This window comes from Rattus rattus, chromosome 9 (assembly GCF_011064425.1).
Source record: "Rattus rattus isolate New Zealand chromosome 9, Rrattus_CSIRO_v1, whole genome shotgun sequence".
Taxonomy (NCBI): domain Eukaryota; kingdom Metazoa; phylum Chordata; class Mammalia; order Rodentia; family Muridae; genus Rattus; species Rattus rattus.
This window is the reverse complement of record NC_046162.1, coordinates 89,265,951-89,292,641: the sequence shown is the minus strand read 5'-3', so window position 1 is coordinate 89,292,641 and position 26,691 is coordinate 89,265,951. Positions and strand designations below refer to the sequence as shown.

The following is a 26,691-nucleotide window of genomic DNA, read 5'->3' as shown; positions in this document are numbered from 1 at the left end:
CACAGCTTCTCCTGGCCCTGGATGTTTGCATTTCTGACCCCACAGCAACTTTCCCACCTAAGGATATTCTTTCAGCTGGGGAGATCCACATTAACACCTTACAAAGGAGCAAGGTGGGTGGGTATACTCTTGGAGTGTTTTATTTATTTATTTCCAATCCGCAGAAGGGTACCACTGCCTTAAAAAAGTGGTCCCTAACTTTGGTGGTCATTGATGTCCTCGGAGTTTTCTCCTAGACTTCGTGTGGAACTCTGAAATCATAAGGTGTTTAGGATCCTAAGCAGAGTTCCTAAAACACCTTGTTAGCCCATTTTTTGAAGGGATTTTTGTATTGGTTCTCCCCAAAGAGGACAAGTCCCTGATTTAAGACAATTCTATAAAGCACATACATAGCTTTAAGTCCCATGAACCTTGTGTGGAGGGACCACTATTCAGAGAATGGACCACAGATAGTAGAGGGAGGAGTTTGAGAGCTGACACCGGAAGGAACTGTACAAGGAGACTCTAACAGCATTAAGGTGACTTCCTAGACAGAGCCAAGCCCGAGTTTCCCACCAACTGAAGACTCAGGGGACAGTGGGTTCTGTTTGGGCACTGAGAAGAGGTGACACCCAGTCAAGAAGTGGTGACACTCACAGGGGCCTGGTGTCCAGTCCCTAGGGCCCACCTAAGAGCCTCAGGACTCCTGGGAAGCGCGGGGTCAGAAGGGGCGGGTGCGCGCGGAGGGCAACTCACTGAGGAGAAGTTGTGCGGGCCACAGAGCTCGCCCCGGTACTTGCAGGAGAGCAGCATATCCTCCAGCTGGTGGCCCAAACGGTCCATGAAGGCAGCGCTGATGCCCTCGAAGTGGCGCGGCGGCAGGAAGAGGCGGAAGTCGGCCAGTTTGCGGAACCACTGGCGGCGCGGCTCGTCGCCCCGCAGCAGCTCGCTGACCAGCGGGCGCGCGGTGCGGTTGGGAAGCAGCAGCCCTAGCCAGTGGCCCGCGTAGTAGAGGTCCCCCTTGGAGAGGCGCGGGAAGCGCAGGGGGTTGTTGTTGCACACGGTGACGGCGGGGAACGGCAGCTGGCGGCTCCACTCACGGTGCACTCGTGTGTGTGACGGGAAGCTGAGCCAGTAGAGCAGGCGGTTCGAGGACCAGGACAGCAGCAAGCCGAGGGACGTGCAGAAGGCCAGCACCCACAGCGCCCGTCGCTGGAAAGAGCCTCCCGCCGCCGTGCGCCCCGCGCACATGTGCCGCAGCCCGTGCAATTTAGTGCGACTCAGGGACGGCCGCCCCCTGCGGGCGACCCCTGGCCCCTGCAGCGCCGGATCGCCGCTCCGGTCTCCTCCGGGCTGCCTAGCTGCCGCCACCGCCACGGGCGCCGGCTGCTCGCGGGCCATACGGAAGCGTCCCGGGCCGCTGAGCGCGGTCGCGGGCAGCCGGGCTCCGCCGCTCCGGCTCATTCATTCAGCCCGAGGCTGGCGACAGCGGCGGCGGCCCCGGCCGGGCGGAGCCGCCATGGGAGTCCGCAGCAGCAGTGGGAGCAGCAGCAGCCACGCGCAGCCTGCGCCTTGGAAGCCTGCGCCCGACAGGAGCTCCGGTGGCGCGGCATGCCCGCCCGGCGTCGCCGCCGCCGCCTCCGCGGGCGCTCGCCCGGGACTGAGTGCCGCCTCGGCCTGCCGCCCCTAGCTCTGGCCTCTCCTGAGTGTCCCCGCCGCCCCCAGGCTCTGCTGGCCCCGAGTCTTCCAGAAGGACGAGAGTCACTGGGCACTACCTCCGGAGGGGCCCCATTGGGAGCCGCCTCTCCAATCCCTGGGCGCTGTGCCCGCCGACCTATCCTGGTCCAGGACCTCGGGGGACCCTGAGCTGAGTCCCCCCTGCGCCGACTAACCCCAGTTTTTACGCTGATCCTGAGAGAGAGACCACTGGGCCACCATGCCTGGTTTGGCCAGTCTCGGGGATCCCAGTAGTCTGGACCTTAGCCCAGTGGTGCTGGGACATGCGAGGGAAGGCGCCAAGGAACGAGCGCCCCCAGAGGCTCTCCGTAGCTCCAGGCTCGGCGGGTGGGGTGGGTGTGTACTGGGGTGAGTGGTCGCGGAGTGGCGACTTCCTCCTTCCCTTTCCTCCAGGACCCTTCTTTCTCACGGCTGCCGGAACTGCTTTCCGCTGAGACGTCCCTAGGCTTCCCCAAGTCCAGTTCCTGAGTCCCGCGGGGTGTCTACTGTCGTCTGGGGCCGGGGGCTTCTCAGGGCGTCCTGCGGAAAGCCACTCGCTGCCGGGCCCCACCAGGTTGCTGGTCCCAGGAAACTATCGCTTTTCCCCTCGACACGGATCGTCTTTAGAAAATCCCGACTGTGCTGTTCCTTGCCTCTTATCTTCCCTGGGAGCCGGGAGCTGGGAACTGCGGAGCCCAAGCAACACCTCCTAGGGCTGATCGGGACTCGCTGCTGATAGAAGCTCGCAGCTCCGTGGGCTCCTCTCCTCAGGAGACTCCAAGTCCACGATGGCGGTGGCAGTGGCGGCGGCTGTGCTCCTTTCTTGATGGCCCGGCCCTCTTCGGGCCCCGGGCGAACTTGGGCAGCAGCCGCGCGAGGCTGGCGCTGCTGGGCTCTGAGCACCTGCTACTGCGCTCGCTGGCCCCGCGGCTCCGGGCGGGAGGGGCGGCGGCGGCCGAGGCGAGCGCTGTGCGCTCCTGGAGACGCGGTGCTGACGCTCCCGGCTCCTCCTTGCTGCATTTTAATTCCTGGCCACTGTGGCCGCTGCACACCGAGCGGGAAGCCTCTTGTTGAAGTTGCAGGGGAAAGGGGAGAGAGCACAGATGTGGTCGGTTGTACCGGCTTGCGGAAGAGATGGAGAGTAGTAAAAATACTGTGTTTATGTGCAAGCCGTGTGCAAAGAAATGTGAGGGGATGCCTGGGCGTGTGAAATGGGCAGGAGAGAGAAGGGACTGTGCAGCGTGGGCACTTCACTTGAACAAGTGTGAGTGCCGTGTCGTGCAGGGGTGTGTGTAGGATGTGAACTGTTTATATATGAACCGGCGTTTGTGCCAAGTCTTCAATTCGTGAAGCTGCCTGTGGGTGATGTGCTGCCGCTGCTGGAATGTGTCCTAAGTAGGAAAGTGCCTGTGATGGGCTGTATGTTCTGTGTGTGCACATCCTTGCTGGTGGGTATGAATGAGTATGGTTTCCGATTTGCATGTGTATGAATTCTTTTAGTAAGGGCTATGGGCCCAGTTGCTGGGAGAACTTACTGGACTTGTGGCAGGATGGACTCAAGGGACAGATCCTCTCTTCTGCCACCATGCCTGGCAGAAACCTCTCAAGTGTCCCAGCCCCTTTCTCTGGAGGTGTTTAGTCAGGCAAAAGTAGTTCTTCCTGGTTGTGAAGGGAAGGGGAGGAAGGAAAGGGGACAATGTTCCTAGACAAGAGACTCCATCAACCCTCCACGAAGTACTCAAGACTTTCAATAACTCCCAGACACTTTTAAACTTTTGATGCTGCCTTTTAAATATTCTGCTCAAACTTTCGGTGGTGGAGAGGGGGCTGAACGTGGTTTCTAGGTACCACTGGCTCCATTTTCTAAGTGATGTGAGGGAGGCAGTGCTTGCCCAAGGTGCCACAGCTGGGCAGTGGTTATCTGGGTTCAAGGCTCAGATCCCAAAGCCCGGAAAGTTTTTACTGTCTCACAGGGTCTTGCAGTTTTCAGCCTCTGGATCAGGGCTGTGATCCTGCTCCCATGGCTGCCCTGGCGTGACACAGAAGGACTCTACACGTACTTTCTAAACATCACTGAGACAGGGAGCCCTCTGAGTTCCTTACCTTTGGGATAAAAGGATTCCTAGACATTTCTGAGGGTAGATGCAATGGGTAAATGAACCAGAGCAGAAGACAGACATCCCAGTTGGTGCAGTATCAGAATTCTGCAACAGGAGACTGGAGGACGAAGGACTTGGGAACAGAGAGGAATTCACAACTTTTGTGGGATTCAGCCAGATCTGTGAAATGACCAGTAGGTTTCTCCGAAGAAGGCAGAGGGCAAGGGTAAATATTCTATTCCCACTGACCTAGGAGGCTTCCCTTCCATGAAGCAAATCCTTGTATCTAGGCTCTGGGGAAGATGGTCTCTGAGCCCCTCATCTCCCACTCATCCACACAGCCACACACACTGCACATATGCACATAGCACACATGTCCACATACACAAGCACATGCTATATATACCCATGCCCTACACAATTCACACAACTGCACAAATAATACAAAATGTGACACATTTGAATATACATGCAAATATGCATGCTGAAATCTTGCATATACATACAGTACATATTATACATTGTGTGTATATATACACAGTATTCAAATATACACAACCATACAACTGTATATTACCCATAATGCATTCATTCTCAATCATGTATATATGCACACAATGCACACATGTGTATGGATGTCTATGCTCACACTCAAGTACACAGCTACTCATACCCGAAGGCCACCACCTCTTCTTCCACTTCCTCCTCCTCCTCCCCTTCTTCCTCTCCTCCTCCTTCTATTTCTCCTTTTGTTTTTCAAGACAGGGTTTCTCTGTGTAGCTTTGGCTGTCCTGAAACTTGCACTGTAGACCAGGCTGGCCTCAAACTCAGAGATCTACCTGCCTCAGCCTCCAGAATGCTGGGATTAAAGGCAGGTGCCACCATTACCTGGCTCATCTATCCTTTCATATGCCTGGGGAACAAATTGTTGCTTCTGGACAATGCTGAGACTCAGCTGTGAATTTGGTCAGTTTTTGGCTTTGGCAGGAAGTTCTGAGGGTGCCAGTGTACTGTACTTTCAACAAAAACCTCCTATTCTAATACTCCTGGCTTAGACCAAAGACCCTGGGAATTCTGGGACCTCTTCTAGCCTGGGTGGTAGCCTAGGGGCCTGGATGCAGTTACTGTTAAAGCATCCAGAGCAAGCATCCGAGCATCCTTACTCTGGGCTAGCACAATGTTCTGCTTTGTCAAAAGTTATTCTGGATGGTTCTGCTGTTATGAGCTTTACTTTCCTGACTCTTTCCTTCTTGAGGTGTACACATGCCACTGTGGGCTGACCAAGCTTCACCTTTACCCTGTTTCCCTGTCCGTTCTCCAAATGCACAGCAGGTACAAGCTAGTGGAGATATCCTGCTCAGGCCTCCATAGATCTTGACAAAGAAGCAGAGAACGTGACTCCAAGCAAAGACTAGTGTCTCTCTTGATGACTGCATGCCTAGCATGTCCCCCAGACTGACTGAGATGCCTCTGCCTCTTCAGTCAGCCCAGCAAAATTCTCCTTCCAAATTCCATTGCCTCCTAAGGGATGCTTCCCTTGATTCTTTCTGATGATTGGTCCTTCTGTCTCTTCTATCCGATACTCTTCCACCTTGTGCTGATGTCACAGAGATAGTTCTTGTCATAGCCCAGTGTCCTGGTGTATGTCCAGGTCTTTCCTGAGGACTCTGGGCCTTTTGAGGACAGAAACAAACGACATCTCATTCATATTTATGTCCCTGCCTTTCATCTCACTGTCCAGACATACTGATGACACACATTGATACAGGAGAAGAGGCGAAAGGAAATAATATGCCTAGAAACTGTATTGCATGCCAAACACAGAATAAGACACATTTTGCCTTATTTCCATCTCTAACCCCTTAGGGAAGGGATTTTGCTGAACTAACAGCTTGGAACAGAATCAAAGTGAGTTCTAAGTCTTTCCAATGTTCAGGTTTTCTCCCTTGTATATTGCTTCTTTAAATAACACTATAATAGATATCACTACCACCACCATTACAATCATTGTCTCCATTGTCATCGTTATCATCATCATCATCATCCTTCCTTCCTTCCTAATTCATAGGGAAGGCTTCAAATGTTTTTACACTAAAATAAGTTTCATCAATGTTCTAAGTGTTTAATCCACCTGAGAAAAATAGTGTTTTTATTTCTTCAGAGAGACCACAGAGAGCTCAAGTCACTTCCTTGAAGCCACACAGCTTTCAGAGAGCTCAGCTCCATCCCCTCGTTCCTCCCACACCGTGGCTCACATGACTTAACTGTTTCTTCCTGGTGGATTTTCTTAGACAGCCAAACAAATCCACAAGATCGTGCATAAGCTCACCGTCACACCCTCGCCACCAATTAACAAAAGTTTAGCACTATGACCTCCCACAATAACCTTAGAAGAAAAGTTCCTTTGCCTCTTTATCAGCCCAGGATCTAGGACTCCACACCTGGCACCTACATCCGGTGTAATGCCGTGTGTCGTGGGCAGAGCAGTAGCGTCTTCCTAGGACTCAATCCTCATCCTGGACCACCACCACAAGTAAAAGTTCTTTTCTCCCCTAAACTAAGATCCTGACTTCTATTTGATGTTGATACATGATTTTGTTGTTGTAGCTCAGTCTGGCTTTGGACTCCTAATTCTCTCGCCTTGGCCCCTAAGAGAAGAGATTACAGGTGCATGACATCTTAATGGTTGTGGTGAGGTTTCGAAAGTCCAAGGCGGATCCGTTGTCTCTCCCACTCTCTGCCTACAGATAAGGATATAGCTCTCAGCCACTGCTCCAGGGTCTGCCTGCGTGCCACCATGTCCCCCACCGTGATAATAATGGCTAAATCTGTGAAACTGTATGCAAGCCCCCAATTAAATGCTTTCTCTTGCAATAGTTGCCTTGTTTCATGGTGTCTCTTCACAGCCACAGAACAGTGACTGAGACAGAAGTTGGTAGCAGGGACTTAGGGATTGCTGTGATAGGCCTGGCCTTGCTGTTTGTTGAAAGAGTTGGAAGACATTGGGACTTTGGATTAGAAAACCGGTTAGGTGTTTTAAGCAGGGGTTACCTGGCCATCCTAGAAGGAGTATGGAAGACGATGCTGGGGGTTGGGGGGCATTTGAACTTTGAGGGCCCGGGTCAAGGAGTTTCAGATGGGATGAATAGTAGTATGTGGCCCAGAGGCTGCTCTTGTAATCTTTTGGCAAATAATGTAGCTGTTTTCTGTCCTTGTCCTAAAAACTTGCCAGAGGCTAAATAGAAGAGTTTTGGCTTAATGGAATTGGAAGATGAGATTTCTGGGTAGCCTGGTATTGACTGTGTCCTGTTGTTATTTGTGGTCATTCTTATGCAGATCTACGGTGAAAAGGAGCAAGTGGGGCCCGGAAAAAGAATACAAAATGTACAGTTAGGACAAAAGGAGAACCAGGAAATAGAATGGAGCTAAGTCGGCGGCGCTCAAAGAGATAGGAAGGTAAAAGAAAAGCCTGATGCTAAAAGGGATAATGGTGTTCTCTGGGCAAGGTCCCACCCAGCTAAGCTTCCAGCGTGTAAACAAATGAATTAAAAGAAAGCTTCAGCAGTGCCGGAAACCAACAACGGAAGGCTGACGCTGACTTCACTGAAGGAGGAGGCCAAACTCCAGCCCCAGCCGGCAGCAGAACTGGGTAGCTTCAGCCCTGTGGTTCTGGCTTTAGAGTTAAGGGTACAAGAAAGGGTCTCTGGAATCCTTCTCCGAGACTAAGGAGAACTGTTACAAGACGGTGACTTGAAGATGCCTGAGGCCAGCCACGTGTCAGGGTCTTCTCTGCGTGGAGGCCCAGAGAGGCCATTACATGAAGCTGTGAGGGTGAAGCCTGGATATTGTTGGAGACACCAAGCTGTTGTAGATGCCAGAGCTGTGGGGCGCATGTCAAGAAGAGCTGCGTCCCAGGTGTGGAACAAGCCGGAAACGGAGAAATGTGTTGCTAATAAAGTTGATGGGAGTTGGAGCTCTGATGAGCACTTTGATATCAGACATAGAGATGCACAGTTTGGAGTCTGCCCTGATGACTTTCGTCCTTACTGTGGTTCAGTAATTCCTTTCTATGTTCCCTTTCTTCCCTTAGGAGCGGCAATGTATATTCTGTGCCATTGTATGTTGGAAGCATGTGATCTGCTTTCTCATTTTGATTTTGCAGAAGGTTACGGTCAAGAGATCACCATGAGGCTCAGAAGAGAGACTATTACGGTGTTGAAACTGTGATAGAGTAGGGCGACTTTTGAAGTCAGACTGAATACAAACATTTGCATTGCTGCAAGCCTGTGGGGGACAGGGTAGTTTGAATAGGAGTAGCCCTCATAAGCTCATATTTTGAATGTTTAGTCACCAGGGAGTGAAACAGGATTAGAAAGATTAGGAGGTGAGGTCTTGGAGGAAATGTGTCACTAGGAATTTTAGGTTTCAAAAGCTCAAGCCAGGCCCGGTGTCTTTCCTACTCTGTCTATGGGTCAGGATGTAGCTCTTAGTTACTGCTTCAGCTCCTGCCTGCATGCTACCATGCTCCCGACCATGATGACAATTGGACTAAACCTCTCAGGCTGTAAGCAAGCCCCAGTTAAATGCTTCCTCTTACAATAGTTGTCGTGGTCATAGTGCCACTTCACAGCAATAGAACAGTGACTAAGACAAGGACATACGGGGTATGTGACTTCTTTTGGCTTTCTCAAGCTTCACCGAAGCCATTGGTGATCCTGCTTATCCCCAGCCCCTACCAGTGAGGCATCAGATGCCATTTAGCCCTGTTTCTTCCCTGCCACGGGAGACCTTCAGTCACCCTCTTATAACAGTGCTTTAGTCTGGTTCTGTACTAGAGCACCGTGTGAAACTCTGCTTGGAAAGTTCTATTCCCAAGACCTCAGCCACAGGGATCCTTACAAAACAGTCTGATCTTCCTCTCATGAGAACCCCAACCACTCTATAGACTCGGGGTCCTTCAGTGCTAAAGGGGCTCTTACATCAGGCTGCCTAAAGAAGTCTTCCAGCTAGTCTTCTCCAGGAGGTGTTCTGGTTCTTTTGCCATTTCTTGCCTAGTTCTGCTGTGGGACTGGGGAATCCTGAGTGCTGGCTGCTCCCATGCTAAGGTCTCTAGCCTCAGGCCATGCGAGCGAACACTTCCTATACCAGATCTTGCCCTTCTGGCCCCTGGTCTTTGTCACAGGTACCTTGAGATCTATTGGCTTTGTTACTTCTGGGATTTTGTGGATGTGATGTGGATGGCAAGGCAGCCCAAGGACTGTGGCTTCTTGGTGTCTTTGACTAAGTGTGCTTTCCTTTGGAAGGATACCACAGAATTAGCTTGCTTTGCTTTTAATATTAAAACTCATAGATAGTGGGGTAGAAGGGTTTTTTGGGTTTTTTTGTTTTGTTTTGTTTGTTTGTTTTGTGGCTTTGCTGCAAACCTAAGTCCCTGCCCTTTTTCTTCATTTCTCCATTGTGGCTTTCAGTGACTCTGCCTTCCTTTCTTTCCCAATTCTCTCCCCTTTTGTTCTCACCAATCAGGGCTCAAAGCCTAACTTTGCTCTCTGATGCTACCCATGCTATCCCATGCTGCAGATGTCCTTGGGAACCCTTGGGAACCCTGGAAGTGCCTGTGTTGTTGCCAGACCCAAGGAAATGTCCAGCAATTGCAATGGAGTTTTTTTGACTGGTGGAAAATGACTGAGAAAAACTTCTTAACTCATCCTATGCACCCATTCCCCTAGCCCCCACCACACTCAGTGTGCCTTCATCCTCTGAACATTTGATCATATGTTTTGTCTTCACTGACTCCTTGTTTATGCAAACCTAACCTCTTGGTGCTATCTTCTTCTGAGCCCTTCCTCACATTTCCCAGATGATTTTTTTATCCTGTCAGTCACTCATGGGAGCCTATGACATCCAGAAGGAAGACCATAGGGTCTATGTCTAAGGAAGGGCTTTGCTGCACTCTGCACAGGGCCAGTAGATGCTTGGCTACAACACTGCTGTCTTCAAAGGAAGAGCGCTGAGAATCAGAATTGGGGCTGTGTAGAAAACTAAGCTCATTTCTTTCACTTCAGTGGAAGAGACCTTGAAAGTTAAGAGGCTTCCTGTAAACCACACAGCTTGGTACTGATAAAAGCAGGACCAAATGTAGGTCCAAACTCACACCCCATCCCCTGTTCACTCTTTCAGATGACTATTTTTAAAATCCTCTTTGAAAGGTTGGTGTTTCTGAAAGAGTGTTTCTCTAGTGAGTTCAAGAACCTAGGTTCAATCTCCAGGAAACACTCTCTCTCTCTCTCACTCTCTCTCTCTCTCTCTCTCTCTCTCTCTCTCTCTCTCCTCTCTCCTTCCTTTGATATGAGTACTATACCCACGTGGTTCCGAAAGACATAGGGAGATTCCACAATAACTCCTCTCCACATCTGGGGCCACTTGTGTTTTCTCCATAAAGGAATCTCCCTCCTCCATTTCCAGTGGTTCTTTCAGAAGGACTTTGTGAACACACCTATGTGGGTGTGGTCTTCCCATGTGCTCACTTTTCACCTAAAAGGCCATGTTCAGTGAACACCATTCCCTAGAGTGACAGCATATTTTTGTTTCCGCGTCTGTGTTACCAGTTCTGAACTCTTGGTGGTTTCATGGTTGCCTTTCTCCTGCACCTCATTCCAACTTCTGTTGCCTCCCCCAGTTTCTTACTTTGCATTATTCTGCTCACCCATCCACAAAGGTTAGAAGGCTCTGTGACATGGAGCTAAGTGGGGCTGGCCACTTTCTCATCAGACGTTTCCTTAACTCTTTGCCAGATATGCTAATGGCTAAAAGCTCTCATGTGTTTAACCTCAAACAGCAAGGCAGGCAAAGATATCTGTCTCAGAAATATAGTATGTGATGCCGTTGCATAGGAATTAATTTTCTGGCTTATTTTCCTTTGGCTAATTGTAACTCTTTTATGTGTACACATGTGCGTGCACACACAGGAGCATGTGTGCACACGCACGCACACACACACACACACACACACACACACACACACACACACACACACACACAGAGAGAGAGAGAGAGAGAGAGAGAGAGAGAGACTAACCACTGGGTATCCAGAGTATTGATGACAGAGAAAGCTACTTTTGGGACTTAGAAGTTTCTGTAACCAATAAACGAAGTGATTAAGACAGAACACCAGGAAAAGCAAAGATGCCAAGGCCAAATAGGATCTTAGTGAGCAAGTACTTGCATTAAGAAGAGGAAACAGGGGGGGGTTGGGTTGGGATTTAGTTTAGTAGAGCGCTTGCCTAGGAAGCGCAAGGCCCTGGGTTCAGTCCCCAGCTCCGAAAAAAAAAAAAAAAAAAAAAAAAGAAGAGGAAACAGGGAGAGTTTAGTGGCTCGCTCTGATGAGGACCGCCATGATAGTGGTGCTGCTGGGGATGGAGATGCTAGAAAGCTGACACCACCCGAACACTGTGTCTGTTACTATCAGAACTCTCACAGAGCCATCCTTATAGCTCTCTTGTACTGCAGGAATTAGAGGCACAGGCTGGATAAGTCATGTGCCGTCAGTGGCTGGGGTAAAACCCAAGCAGTCTGGTCTAGAGTACACAGTCATAAATATATTGGTTGTAATTTGCTAAAAGTGGATGTTTATTGAATGTCTGAGGGATCGGGCACCATCTTTGGTGTTGAAAACACATTTGCTCCAATGACCTCCCTGCCTTCATGGGGGTTGAGAGTAAGAAGAACAGGGAAGTGCTAATATCAAGTACTAATTGGTAATTGTAACAAAGGGTTATTCTACCAGATGTGAGGACAGTATGTTGGGAGCATCCGGAGGAGGAGCTCTTGATTGATGTGCGAACTCTCTACTGTCTACTGATATTTTGCATTCATTTTCATTTTTTGCTACCAACTAGTAGAGAGTTGGGTGACTTCTGCCCAAACTGGACAAGCATTCAGACAGGATGACAAACAAACAAAGGCATGGATTCTTTTTACCCAGAACGTTCACCTTCACCATGTCCACAGAACCTACTTCTGGTGGGTTCTTCGCTTCCTCATGGTGTCTTGCTGATGCAGTTTCTGCAGTCTAATTAATACATCCCGTCCTCCCAGCAACCTTTGCCCAACACTCCTTTATTCTCTGCTCAGACTTTCATACCCTAGTCTTCCTTGCAAACTTGATCAGGGCTGTAAAGTCAGTAGAGAAATGGAGCTTGCACACTTTCCTAGCCAATTTGCTCTCCCTTACGCATAACAAAACTCTTGTTAAAATAGTTAAGCATAATAACCCTCTCAGCAGTAACCACCCACTCACGATGAAAAGGCATGCAGTTAAAATAGGATTTAATGAAATATAAAACCTCAGGTACAATTAGCTGTTTTATTCACAGCTCCTTGGCTGTCCCCCTATTCCTTCTGATCATGCCGATCCTGCCCTGGCTCTCACCTCTGCTCTGGGGAGCACCAGCTCACCGGTCCTGAGTCTGTCTTGCAGACAGACCCCCTGCTGGGGCTTTGAGATGTAAGGCCAGGTTGATTTATCAAAAGCTGCATCCAGATTGCTTTCCCTGGTCGCTGGGGCTTTCCTGTGTGTCAGCCACCAATGGTTTTGTTTACCCTCCTTGATTTATAAAAGGCTTGGCCAAGCGATTGCCTTGGGGTCTGCTAGATCTAGTTTATCCCTTTGTCCACTCCAAGGAGGGGCCTCCCGGAGAGATGTAGTATATCTTTCTGCCGTGGTATAGACCAGTGATTATCCAAATAGAAGAAAGGAAGAGAAGGGGATTGGGGGCGGCTGGAATAACAGAGTAGCAACCAGATATCAACCCAGAGCTGTTACATGTATCTCCAAGGCAGCCTCATAACTGCTTCTTTCCATGGATAGTGTTATCCACAACATATCCCTGTCAACCGAAGAAGACACGAGATGTTTCTTTGTTCCAGTTTCATTCTCTTTGTTGTTGGCTTAGGCACAGGTTAGACCACACTGGCTATTATTGTAAAACCATTCATAGAGCCTGTGCTAGTGCCAAGTCCAGAGTCATTCCTCATTTTTTTCAGGAGAAAGAAAACCCACAGAGGGAATTTATTTGCCAAGGGCCATTCAGTGTGCCATGTAGGTGGCATAGCTCAGATACCAACCCACTGTCAGACTCAAATGTGTCAGTAGTTGTTTTCTGCTTTTATTCTCATGTTAATTTGTGTCCCCCAAGACTGTTTGCCTGAGAACATCTGCACTCATATAGCTTCTGGGAACCCGCCCCCACTTGGTTCTGATTGGTAAATAAAGGTACTGGCAGCCAATGGCTGGGCAGGGCAGACAGAGGCTAGGACTTTTAGGATTCCCAGGCTAGGGACAGAGAGGAAGAGAAAAGTAAATCTGCCATGCCAGAAGAGGTAGAGGAGAGGAGACACCACATCTGAGAAGGTGCGGGACAGAGAGCATAGGCACCATGTAGGAGCTGGGGAAGAGCAGCCTAAGAGGGTTGCCTGACTGTGTCCAGGGCAGCCAAGATGGAATGTAGGATTTAGTAAGTAATAACTCAGGATTATCAGAGGGAGGTAGATTAGACATGTGGAGGTTAGGAAGTAACCCAGCCATTGAACTGATTAAGGCATATCAGAATATAAAGGCAGTGTGTGTGTGTGTGTGTGTGTGTGTGTCTTTCATTCAGGAACCCAGAACACTGGGGCAGCAGTGAGGAATGTGTAGCATTTATTAAATGTTATACTTCTATAGGTAATGACATGAATGGCAGAATTTTGGGATCCAAGAAAAAGAAATGACAAAGTAGGTGTCAGTGTAATTCAGGAACTGAATGGAGGACAAGGGGAGATCAGAATTGACTGGGGTCAGAAAAGGGTCTCTAAGGATCTGCTATGGCTGTGAGGGCGCTGCTCTTCCAGCTGGGAAGTGATGGCCCCAAAGCAAAGCTCACATGGCAGAAGCCTATCCGTTAGGAAGAGGTCTAGGGAGATTCCTGGATATGTAAGTGCTCAGTAAGATAGAGATAGCCAGGCAAAATACTCTCCTTCTCCAACATCCAGAAAGCATTTACACGCCGAGAGTCACATGTGGTCACAAAGTAGGGATTGGTATCTGCAAACCTTGGGCCTTCTTCCTAACCTCCCTTGTCTCCTCCCTCATATCTCTGTCCCTGCTCTCCCCAGGGTTTGCTTTCACCTTAACACCTCCTTAGCTCATACACACCTACACTTACTCATTCTGTGACTCTCTGCAGCCTCTGGCACTAATGCATGACATTAGACTCACAAGAGTTTTGTGGAAAATCTTGGCTCGATAAAGCCAAGCTCTTAAGCTTGGTGAGTCACAGGAGCTGTGAAAAAGCTCCTAGCTTCTGAACTGGCAATTCTGCACTCTAGAAGTTTCTCCAAGGAAACCAACTCCAAAATAAAGACGGAACTATGAAGGTATCCCCAGCAAGGCTCTTCATAGAGATGTGTTTCCATGCTCGACAAAAGAGGAGTCAGTCATCAGACAATTGATAGACACAAAGTCACCAGGAAAACTGCTGACTTATAGAGAACAAGATGAAGGCACACGTACTTTCTTTGGATCAGATGTGAAAAATACAGAGTAAACGGAAGTGGAAAGTTCTGGTTTCTCTGGAAAGCCGAATGATATTTTGCTATACCAGACAATGTGAAAGGATGTGTGTTGTTTAGAAAGAATATACTTGTGACCCCACAGGAAGTTCACTTTGCTCCATCTCACCAGTCTTCGTTGATGACACACATGTATTGGTTCACCTTACATTGCATTGCTGAGCTTTGCTGTGGTGAGTTCATAGAGAGAAACTCACCCAAGAACTTCTGATGTGGTCCCTGTGGTTTCTTGCCACTTCCTTGGACTTAGGCCAATTGGTGAGCCTTGCGGTTTCTTCTGGATTGAATTGCCCTTGCTGATTCATGCGGTGTCCACCAGGGAGACTGAACTGCAACTGTTGATTTGTGTTTGGTGTTTGCCAGTGGACTGGACTGAGAACAACGAAGATTGGATCACCCCAAAGAACTATTTCTAAATAGGTCCACTTCTCCCTATCCTAATAACCTTTCTTTTCCATTATGTCTGGTGAGTGATGGGTTAGAGTGGAGGTTCAACCCTTATTGAAGTAGGCTGTGAAAAATACATACCTGTAGTAAACATAACCAGAGACCAGAGAGCACACCCACCCTGCCCACAGCCATACAGGAATGGATCTTTGAAGGTGAAATGTGGTCATAAATATGCTACTTCATAACATTTTTTTTTTAGATTTGAGAGTAAACAAACCCAAGCCCACCAGTGTGTGTGTGTGTGTGTGTGTGTGTGTGTGTGTGTGTGTGTGTGTGTGAGAGAGAGAGAGAGAGAGAGAGAGAGAGAGAGAGAGATGTTATAGTAAGAAGAGCTGTATCCACAAAATGATAATCTAATATTTTAGGTCATGACATCTCTGACCTTTTGGCCAGTGAGATCCCCTTCCTTGATCAGAACTGTACAGCAGACAGTAAAAGTGACCATAGTGTCATCTTGATGTGGATGCTAATGCTCACCCTGACCTATGTGTATTTGGAATTGTCCTTCTGAGCTTGTAACTCCTGAGCCTTTCTTCACTGTCAGTGTCTACTGAGACCTTCACCTGTCTCAGACCTTTCTAAACCCAAACCATAGGGGCAAGTGGCATAGTAGACACTTTGAGACCAAAGAATGATCCGTAAGGAAACCTTACTGTTAACACACGTGTCTGTACATGCATGAGGACATGCCTACTCGTGAACACACACGCTGATTAAAGGCCTCCGTGTTAGTTAACTTTGTGTTTCTGTGACAGAACAACCGACAGAAGCAACTTTGGGGAGGAAAGATTCACTTGGCTCAAGGTTGAAGAGGGTTTCAGTCCATCATGGCAGGCACGGTGGGGCCGCTCAGACCATGACAGTGAGAGAGTGTGGCTAAGGCTCTCCATATCACAGAGACTAGAAAGCAAGACAAGAACCAGGCACAGGAATGACCTTTAAAAGCCTAGAGTAGATTCCTTTTGCCAGTCGGACCTCCCTCCCAAAGCTGCTGCAATATTACTGCTAGCTGAGGACCGAGAGTTTAAACATGAGCCTCTGGGGAACATTTCAGAATCAAACCGTAACATACAAGCAAGTATCAAACTCTTACCAGTACAGCAGAGGAGTTTGGGTGAGAATGACTAGTGGGGAGGGGCTTTACAATTGTCATTACTGTTTGCCATGTCTCTGTCATCTGACCCCAGTCTCTTCTCAGTGACCTTACTATTGATTGGAAGGCAGGATGCTGATAATCACGAAGGGATGAGCATTTCCTAACCCAACTCTACTCCACACTTCACTATTCTCTGAACGTTCTTTAGCCTGCTTTTTCCAGTTTAGAGCTAGCATGTCAAGATAAGGAAAACAAACAATGGAGCAGTTGATAAGTACGTCATAAAATCAATAATAATAACAACAATAACAATAATAAATTACAATGATAATATATTTAACTCGTAGAGGATAGAAATGTGTCAGACATGGTATTAGAAAGTCTCTCTATATTATCTCATTTAATCCCCTCAGTAACTATAATGAAATAGATGTCATTCTTTCTATTATATTATGGAGGATTTTGAGGCTGAGAAATATAAAATGATTTATTACAGTCAAACTCAGACTTGGCTGATGTCAAACCCTCCTTAGCCCTTGGCCTCACACAATACAGCTTTCCAGGTGCTAAAGCTGCCACATGATGGCTATGTATGAAGAATCCTCTGCTTTCTTGGCACCTGCTTTTTATTTATGTAACAATCCTGTTAATACCTTATTTGTTTTTGTATTTTTTCTGGATCCTTTGTTAGAAGAGAAATGACAAATATTATGAAAAGTAAAAGATGGGCTTCAGATTCGAGAGGACTTGATAGTCTGAGTAGGTGACCAAAGCCTAAACAAAAAGGGAAGCCCAACACACACACACACCCAACACACACACACACACACACACACACACACACACACACACACACACACACACACACACGGCGAGAGAGCGAGCAAGAGAGCAAGAGAGAAGGGGGCGGGAGAGTCAGAGACAGAGAGAAGGGGCAAGAGAGAGGGAGAAGGGGGGAGAGGAAGAGAATATCACTAAAAATAGGTTCTATTACATGTTTGGGGAAACTCTACATGTTCATCTAATCCTGAGTCTTTTCGCCCAAAATAGTAGTAGGAACTCATAGTGAGGACCATGAGACTTTAGGATTCTAATTTGTTCTGTAAAAATCCACACAGGGAAGGAGAGAAGGGTGGGTTGTATTTTAGGAAAAGCTTTGGCCAGTGGCCATGCTCAGAAGATGGAGATTTGGGATGGTTCTCAACAGACAAACAAACCCTTTACTCTTAGAAACATGGGCTACTTTGAAAAGTGACATCCCTTTGTGCAAAAGAGTCAGAGAAGCAAAGCTTGCACTCTCTCACTGGCCAATACTTCAGCCGCCATCGCTAGCCAAAGTTGCCCTGCCATCCTATTTCTGATAGCTAAACAGTTACCCACCGCAGAGCCTAATGTTCTGAATTGGTTACATGGCTGCCAGCGGAGCTATGCCGTGGGTGTTCAGTCATTTGACAATAGGGAGTTTCGTGGTATTTAAATGTTTCTATTCCTTTTTTGTTTTTTTTAAGCAAAAAACAATGACAGGCCAATTTTACCACATCTTATTCCCCTGCAGGAAGGAACAATAAAGGAGAGATAGAATTCTATTAGAAAAAAACTACGTCTGCCTCTCCTGTCTCCTTTGGTAACATTTTAGGGCTTCGCTCTGTAGGAGGGGACGCATCTTCTGCAGTAGGTGACAGCAGATGTATGGAGGGTGTCAGACATCAGATCACAATAACTATACTCTGTCTATTAGCCTCCTGTGTGCAAACTCCCCATGCAGTGTTTTTTTCCCACGCTTATCTATCTATCTATCTATCTATCTATCTATCTATCTATCTATCTATCTATCTATGTATGTAGGTCTGTTTTTCCTTCCTCAAATGTGTCTGTTGATGGACTAAGTGATGGGAAGTGTCCACTCTGGCTTGGGAAGTATTGGCACTATAGTCTTTTAAATGTGGAACTGGAATTTTATATACAGATAGAGATATTTTGTTAGTGGATTCTAAGTCTCTCTTTTCTTCAGAAATCTTGAAACATTCCTCAGCTAAACCTACACCCTCACTCCACTCCAACTGTCACCAAGGGATCTCAGTGTGACCCCCACACCCCTCCCTAGCCCGTGCACGTGCTCTGTGCTTTCAGCACTCCCTGAGCCTAGGCCCCACTCTTCCAGTTCTTCTTGTTATCTTGCTATGAGCCTAGGCCCCATTCTTCCAGTTCTTCTTGTTATCTTGCTATGAGCCCATGCCCCATTCTTCCAGTTCTTCTTGTTATCTTGCTATGAGCCCATGCCCCATTCTTACAGTTCTTCTTATCTTGCTATCTTTCCCTGCACTCACTTCCCACTCTGCCATTTTAATGATATCCTTACCCTGCTTGGAAGCTCCCAATGGCTTGTCATTGCTCACTGTAGAACTTCACAGCCTGTAGGGCACGAAATGAATTGTAAGGAGTACAGACATCAATTGTCACAGGGTTGGGGACAGTGAGCGTAAGCTGCAGCCTTGTCCACTTGTCCCAGTGTGCTATGTATAGATCTTATATTTGTAAAAAATATCTGGAAGTTCTAAGAACATTTGACTGAGAAGGCCCTTCTGCCCCAGTAACCTCTGCTCAATTTCCCATCCTACAGGCCTCTCGACCTGCTCTTTAAGTCTCTTACTTTCCCAGCAGAATTCCACAGCACAGTTTTGCAATATTATGGCATTGACCTGGTGCAGATGAGAACTTCATTCTCTCCCAGTTTGGTGAATGTCTACTTTGTATTTGAGACTTTCTTGAAAGCTCTCCCTTACTTCTAACCAACGGGATGAGTTTCACTCTTTGGTGCTTCATCTCCAGCTAGCAGAGGGAACTTGTGAAAGTTACTAGAACTCTGAATCTTAATTTCCTCATTTGAAAAATGGAAATAATAATACCTGCCTAGCAGGGTTAGCCTAAAGATGAAGTAGGATAATGATGGAAACCACTGGGCACACAGCTTTGGCATTCAGAAGCACTTGGTACATATTTATTGACTAATAAATGGAGCTTGGTATGACTAACTATTCATCTTCACCAGTGTGCTTCTCCTGAGATTGTGCATTGCATGGGAACTTCCCCCTCTGAGGATTTTCCTCTTCATCCCACTACAATAGATTCTACTCTTCTAGGATACCTACAAGCTCCATGTAGGAAGGGACCTCCAGTCTGTGCCCTTAATGCATCCTAGACACAGGTAATGGTGTCTGTCATATGGAAGACCTCCCTGACGTCTGATGACACTCTCCTCATGTGGCTCCTGTGAGGGTCGAGTAGGATGGTCCATGTAGGCTATTTGGAAATCATAAATGTTGCATGAACATCCTGTAGACTCGAGTCTTGTCTCGATATTCACCGGTGTAGTCTCAAGCCTGATGCACAGGTCACGCTGCCTGCACGTGAACCTGCCTGTGTACTCCTGCTCCCAGACATAACCCACAGGCTCTAAGGAAGTATGAGACATGTGGAATGTTAGCATTTTTATTTGTCGGGCAGAGGTAACTGACACTTCGTTGGCTTCATTATCTTTGGACATGGGTATCCAAACAGAAGACTCTTGGTTAGCTTGTGTTTCTGCTATGAACTTAGTTTGGGATATTTCTGAACACTGAGTCCAGAGTATGAGCATTCTCGTCAGGGAAGTCAGCCAGGGAAGGACAGGCAGGGGACTTTAAGTGGGTTTTGTCATGTGAAAGTAGCACCCGTTAGGGATCAGCTGGTCCAAATGCTCTCAGTCCAGTTTATAAATGAGGAAATTAAGGGCTAGGGAGAATCATAGGTATTTAAAAATTATTTCATTTTTTGTATATTTGTTTTTTGGTTTATGTATGGGTAGGGAGGTGGGAAAGCATCTATGCCCATGCATGGAAGCCAGAGGAGGACATTGGCCGTCCTCTGTTAGTCTTCACAGTCTTCCCTTGAGATAGGGTCTCTTGCCCAACCTAGAGCTAGACTGACAGCCACCAAGTCTTAGTGATCCTCATGTCTCTTGCGTCACTTCAGTGTTGAGCTACAGGCATGTATGTGGTCATACTTTTACGGGGGTTGGAGGTTCAAACTCAGGTCTTCATTTGGACAGCAGGCACTTTTACCCACTGGACCATCTCACCAGCATCCACTCCTCAACCAGGAATTTTTCCAAGGCCATCTGGCTTTCCCGACTTACGAGGCCTATATCAGAGTGCCTTCCAGCAGAAGAAGTAGAAATGACTGCAGAGACATTGACCCCGACAACTCCGTGAAGGGTCCAAGGGCATGCTCTCAGTAGCTCAAGGGCCTGAGACTAGATCTCAAGAGAGAATATTTTCTAGGCATAAAGGAGAGTGACCACAGTGAGGCACAAAGGTGGCTCAAGTCGAGGTTGGTGCAGTACGGGCAGGCACACATGTACAGGAAGGTATGCACACTTTAATTATGTTGACGATCGGGTTACATTTATTTTATGCTTTGTTTCACTTGTGGGGAATTTAGCTGGAGGAATAGAACTAACAGGAAGCTTTCAGAACATTAAAACACGTTGTAGAATGGATTGCAGCAGATGAGAAAAAAAAAAGAGGAAACACAGAGAGTAACAACCTACGCTGTTTCAGTGGTCAAGGATCCAGGCACAACTACAGCCATGGTCAAGGAAGTGTGTGGGTGGGGTGTGGGTGGGTGGGGTCATGTGAAGGATTAGGAGGAAGATCCACAAGGAAAGTCCTTAATGAAAAGTGATACCGATTAATCAGATGCCAAGGTGATTAAGTGAAACTCAGCCGGTAAACAAGCCTGAGCACTCATCCCTTAAAATGCTAAAAAGGCCCCCAAGACAAGGAATCTTCTTTAAACAAACACAGTTTCACTTGAAGAAGAAGGATTTCTCACCCGGGATAGAGAACCAAGCTAATTAAAGAAGATGACTCAGTGGCCTTCAGCTTATTACTGAGGAAAGCTCCAAATGCATGTGTGTTCTTAGACCGAGATGTTTATTTAGATCGTACTAACCACGCAGGATCCCTCTAAGCCACCGAATCTACCTGCCCCCTCCTCTCCCCTCACAGGGCCTCCCAAGGCCCATCCGCTAAAGGGAAGCCCCTTCCCTGCAATTCAAGGCCCTGATTCTACTGGGGTAGGCCTCCTCGGGTCTCCTGTGTTTTCCTCTCTTTCTTCTGAGTGGTCTCTTAACCTCAAGCAACTTAGCTGGACTTGAACCTGGGTTTACCTTCCTTTCTGATTCCTAACCCCCTGGGTCATGTTGTTTAAACATCTGCTCCTGGTCTCTCCGGCTGGAAATCATCCTCCTGGTCTAGGCAGCCCTCTGGCAGGTGCGCTCATTCAGTAACTCCGCACTGATGAGTGAGTGAATAATGAATGAATAAAAGTGAGAAAGGGGGAAAACAAGGTAGGAGGATAGAAGAAATAAAAGGAACAATTTTATTTCATTAAATGAATTTAACCTAGAAAACACACACACACACACACACACACACACACACACACACACACACACACACTGGATTGAGTTGGTTTTATTTCTGGAAAAGGCACACCACCTACGGATCAACATTATGATTCACTTTCATAAAGTAGATAAAAATGATTTTTTTAGTAGGAAAAAAAGATTGAGCAGACAGCTTCATGGAGAAGCTTGATCCTTCCTGAGATACTATCTATCACTTTTGTCAAGTAGACGTGATTGGAGCTGGACCAGGCAGGAGTCCAGCACTGAAGGAGCCATGCTGGACACCTGCTGAAAGCTTCTCTTGCTTTTTGGATTCACAGATTCTCATCACAGTGCAACCACAGATTAGGAAGTGGGAACTGATCTGTTCTGTTTGACTGAACTGCCTTCCCCCATCCCTAGAGGGTCCTGATTCTGCTACTACATCTTGGGGCTTCTCTCAGTTTTGTGATCTGCCCCTCCCTCATCTTTCCCTTTTCCTCCTTTCCTCGTTTTCTTCCCCTCACTCTCCTTTACTGACACTGGAGCTCCAGGGGAAGGGACTAGGAAGCCACATGCAGCCCCTTCTTTGTCTTCACTTTGTTCCTCTGTGTCCCCCTCAGTGTCTAAGATGTGAGTGTCTCCTGATTGCTCCGCAAGGAGACCATCAGCAACAGCCCCTTGAGCACCGGGCTAAGAGCTACTTGTCCTGAAATGATTGATATTGGCTCCCAAGAGCCTTGGTTTGATGCAATGGACTGTTCCTCTTGTGACCATGAAACCCTTGAAAATGGATGGGGGTAAAGGGAGAAAGAGGGAAATTCCTTGAAAGGCAAAGAGAGCGACGTAAGTGGATCCCAAATTGGAGTCCATATCTGGAAAGTGGCTGAGCAGCAGAGATGTGGGCTAATGAGCCTGCAGAAGGGAGTCTTGCTAAAGAGAGCTGCATGCCTTACCCCACAGGATCCCCATGGAGCCTACTTCTCAAACTGATTTCTCTATTTTCTTCCTTCTCCACCTCCTGTCACTAATACCTCCACCCCTGACAGATCCCTTCGCTCTCTGTCCCCAAATATGTCCTCTCCACCTGTGGCATTTATTCCAAAGGGTGGCAACATGATGTCTACCAGGAACTGAAGCAGTTCCCATGTCTATTCCTCAAACCGGGGTGTGGACTTCTGTGGTGATAGACACCGTTTCATGGGGCTGTGTGTTCCTAAGTCTGTCCTTCTGCCATACCAGGTCTTACAGAGTCATTTTACTCTTAACAGCGATCTTAATGTTGAAGATGGTGTGTAGCACATGAAGACATTAAATAAGGATTGGACAATCTCTCATTTCAGGAGAATATCTTGTGCCTTTAAACTGATCATCTCTCTTTCTTACCTCATGAAGTCAATCAAGCATGATGATGTTTTGTACCAAAATGGCTTCAAAACCGAGTAATACAATATTATTGCCATAGTGTACTGTCCTGTCAAAGCACAGACTTTTGATTGATACCCCCTGTTTCTGTAATAGCAATGTCAGATGCTTGGCCATGGAAACTTAGGGCTTTTTAAAAAATATGTGCTCTCTCTCTCTCTCTCTCTCTCTCTCTCTCTCTCTCTCTCTCTCTCTGTGTGTGTGTGTGTGTGTGTGTGTGTGTGTGCACTCACACGCACACCTGCAAACACTCATGGAATGTCACGCATGTGGAAGTTCTCAACTTTCAAGAGTAGGCTGGTTCTCTCCTTTCACAATGTGGGCTTGGGGATTTGAACCCTGGTCTCCAGACTTTTCTTCAAGCACCTTTACCTGATGAGCCATCTCGCCTTGTTTTTTGAAACAAACTTTCTCACTGGAATGGAGCTTGCCAAATAGATGAAGCTGGCAGGCCAGTGAGACCCGGGAGTCTACCTGCCTCTCTCTCCCCCGTGTAGCGTTTATATGCATACATCACACATAAGAGCTTGGTTCAATGTCAGTTCTAGAGATTCAACTCAGATTCTTATCTTGTGTAATAAGCATTTTATTGACTAAGCTGTCTCCTCAGACACCTATGCCAACTCTTAATCCTCTTTAAAAATTATTTTAATTATTGTCGTGTGTGTATGATGAGAATGGAATGGAGCTCACGTGAGCCCTGTAGTGTGTCTGAAGGTGAGAAGACAACCTTTGTGTAGTCTGTTCTTGTCTTCTCCCTTTATTTGGGTTCCAGAGATTAAACTTATCAGGGCCAGTGAGGCAGTGCTTTACCTGCTCAGCCATTTTGCATGCCCAGTCTTTGTGGAAAGAACTACCTTTGAGCTCTGAAGGAGGTGAGTGGCACTTAGGCTCTCATTTAGCCCAAAGCACCAGTGTCTCTGGGTTTATACCCCAATTCTCCTCCTAACTGCAGAAAGGTTCATTTTTCTCCCCAAAGTAGTTCTGTCATCTCTAAGCTGGCAGCTAGACTACTCAGGCTAGAGACACCCTAGGATGCGTGTTTCTCTAGGATGTGTGCATCTGAGTTGGTCACTAACCTCACACTAGAACAGCCACAGCCTCATCTTCACAGATACCTTGAGCACCAGAATTGCCTCCTTAATGCTGGCGGTAAATGTGCACCAACAAGGACAGAGGTTAGGGACTGTGGGCTGATCTGAGGGAGCAGCCTCACTTTGATCCTCAGACTTAGAGCCTATGTAAAAAAATAGCTCTGAAGAAGCCGGGCCCTGGCTGTGCCTGGGTTTGATCCTTTCCTCGTGTCCTGTGCCATCCTGTCTTTTTATGTTTTTCCAGAAGGAACGAATTACTCAAAGAGAGTCCAGAGACCGTTTTCTCTTGGAATGCATACCTGCTGGTTCCAGTGATGTTTGTTGTACGTGTGATTGCTTGGGGCCTGGGAGAAAATTTTCTCTTATATATAAAAAAAGGAAGCTGTGTTTCGCTCTGCCATTCGTCACCAGGTCCAATGATGATAGCTCGGGTTATCTTGGGGCAGCATGAAGCCACATGTGCAGCCTGTGGTTAGAAAGCACAGATGTACCCTGGAGCTGTCTCCTCACCCCCTCAACCTCTTTAGGTTCAATTTGTGGAGGGGTGGCCCAAACCATCCAAACTCTAGTTCAGCTCTCACTGTATCTCAGATGAGGGAGAGAGAGAAGAGAGAGAGAAGGTGCTTCCTGTGGGGCCATATGTCAGCAAGTTACCATGTGACTGGCTTGTATCTCACCTGAGCCACTAAATTATGCTTCTGGGTCTCTTGGTATGAATAGGCCTGTTCGTAGGTGGTGAAATTGATACTTATATCATTGAGATCATCTGCTTGGGATTCCCCATTCCGTGTGAAATTTAAACCCAGATATTTCTAATTCCAAAGACTATACTCTTTCTACTAGCTAATGTGCCTAACATCTTATGTGCACCCTGAACTACTGAGCTGGTGTGTGAGAGGTGGTTAGTCGCTTTGCTGTCAATGTGACACAAACTACAGTCCTCTGGGAAGAAAGCACCTGTGGCCATGTCTATGGAGATATTCTCTTGATTGTTAAGGTACAGGAGTTCCCAGCCTGCTGTGGGTGAAACTTTCCTCAGGAAGATGGTCCTGATTGTATAAGAAAGGCAAGCATTCCTTACTGGAGAAGGGAGGCATCAGTAAGCAGTATAACTCTGTGGTCTCTCCTCCAGTTCCTTCCCCAAGCTTCCTGCCTTGAGTTCCCTCTATGATGGACTGTAACTTACAACTTGTAAGCCACTTAAAGGTTTTCCTCCCCGTGATGGTTTGCGTATGCTCAGCCCAGGAAGTTGCATTATTAGAAGGTGTGACCTTGTTGGAGTAGGTGTGTCACTGTGTGTGTGGGCTATCAGACCCACTTCCTAGCTGAGGCTTGGCACTGTGAGAAGCCATGGAAGGCCACTGAAAAAGGTGCAGCCTCAGTTGCAATTTATGACTGAAGGGGTCATGCAAAAGATTTGAGGCTTGGCACCATGAAGGAGCCTATGAGAGGCTACTGGTGAAGCCTAGTTGTAGTAAAAGACCCCAGTATATTGGAGATGCCAATACCATGGTATCATCACCAAGAAGAGCAATGGATCAACTTGGGCTTAGAGTGCTTCAGAGGGCAGAGCTGGAGAAGGTATGACAGCTCTTTAGAGGAGCCCAGAAGATCATGTGTGGATCCCAAACATTGAAACAAGAAGTTGTAACATTAAAGTAGCCTTGGATACCCCAAGATTTTTAAGATACCAAAGCCATTGTTGAGAAAAGCTACTACAAGGGAGTGGAACCAACCCAGGTGAAAGATGTAAAAAGGAGTTGGAGAGGTTGGGGATTTAGCTCAGTGGTAGAGCGCTTGTCTAGCAAGTGCAAGGCCCTGGGTTCGGTCCCCAGTTCCAAAAAAAAAAAAGAAAAGAAAAGAAAAAAAAAAAGGAGTTGGAGAACTGAAGACCGCTTTGACTTCAGACATAGGTATGCAGAGTTTGGAGTTTGCCCAGCTGATTTCCTGTCTTGCTTTGGGGATTACAGTTAAGTGATTGGAAGAATCTCAGAAGAGACCTCGAGCTTTGGACTTTTAAAACTGTTGAGACTGCTAAAGACTATGGGGACTTTTGGAGTTGGACTAAATGTAGTTTTCATTATGCTATGTTTTGGTATGGCCCCCATAGACTCATGTTTGAACAAGCCTACAGGGGCCAGGGAGTGGCAATAGTAAAAAATGTGTCCTTGTTGGAGTTGGTGTGTCACTGTGGGTGTGGGCTATCAGACCCACTTCCTAGCTGCCTGGAAGTCAGTCTTCTATTAGAGGTCAGTGGATGAAGATTGTAGACCTCTTAGCTCCTCCTGCACCATGCCTGCCTGAATGCTGCCATGTTCCTACCTCGATGATACTGAACTGAACCTCTGAACCTGTAAGCTAGTCCCAATTAAATGTTGTGCTTATAAGAATTGCCTTGGTCATGGTGTCTGTTCACAACAGTAAAACCCTAACTAAAACACTCCCCAAGTTGCTTTTGGCCAGTGCTTTATCACACTACCACCAGTGATAATAGTCAGCCCTGGGGAATGTCGGGCTGCCTAGGGTTTCGGAGCCAGCCTTTTCTCACAGGCAGGCATCTGTGGATTCCTTGAACACCTGCAGACTTTGCTAGAAGCAGAACATTTCAGAATTTGGGGGAGTGGAGAGATAATTTCTTTTCTGTGCTTGAGGAACTCTAGACTCTTCGTGCCCTGAGTGGTGGTGTGGCAGGTAGCCCAGGGCTCAGAGAAAACAGGGAGGTCTTCATTTGTCCTCAGCTATGACTTCGTCTCAAGTCTCATTCTGCATTCCTGCATTGGAGAATCATCTGTATCT

The 26,691-nt window shown here is 47.4% G+C and overlaps 1 protein-coding gene across 2 annotated transcripts in view; it reads right to left on the bottom strand.

Moving 5' to 3' along the window:
* Positions 1–26,691, bottom strand: part of Asic2 (acid sensing ion channel subunit 2) — a 1,059,219-nt gene that overhangs the window by 265,720 nt on the left and 766,808 nt on the right. The window contains exon 1 of one of the 2 annotated variants that reach the window (XM_032912542.1): positions 736–2,633. The exons of the other annotated variant lie outside the window; for it this stretch is intronic. Coding sequence (XP_032768433.1) covers positions 736–1,443 — 708 coding nt within the window. The 5' untranslated portion in view covers positions 1,444–2,633. Of the gene's footprint in view, positions 1–735; positions 2,634–26,691 lie in introns of those variants that run through there. 2 annotated transcript variants of the gene reach the window in all.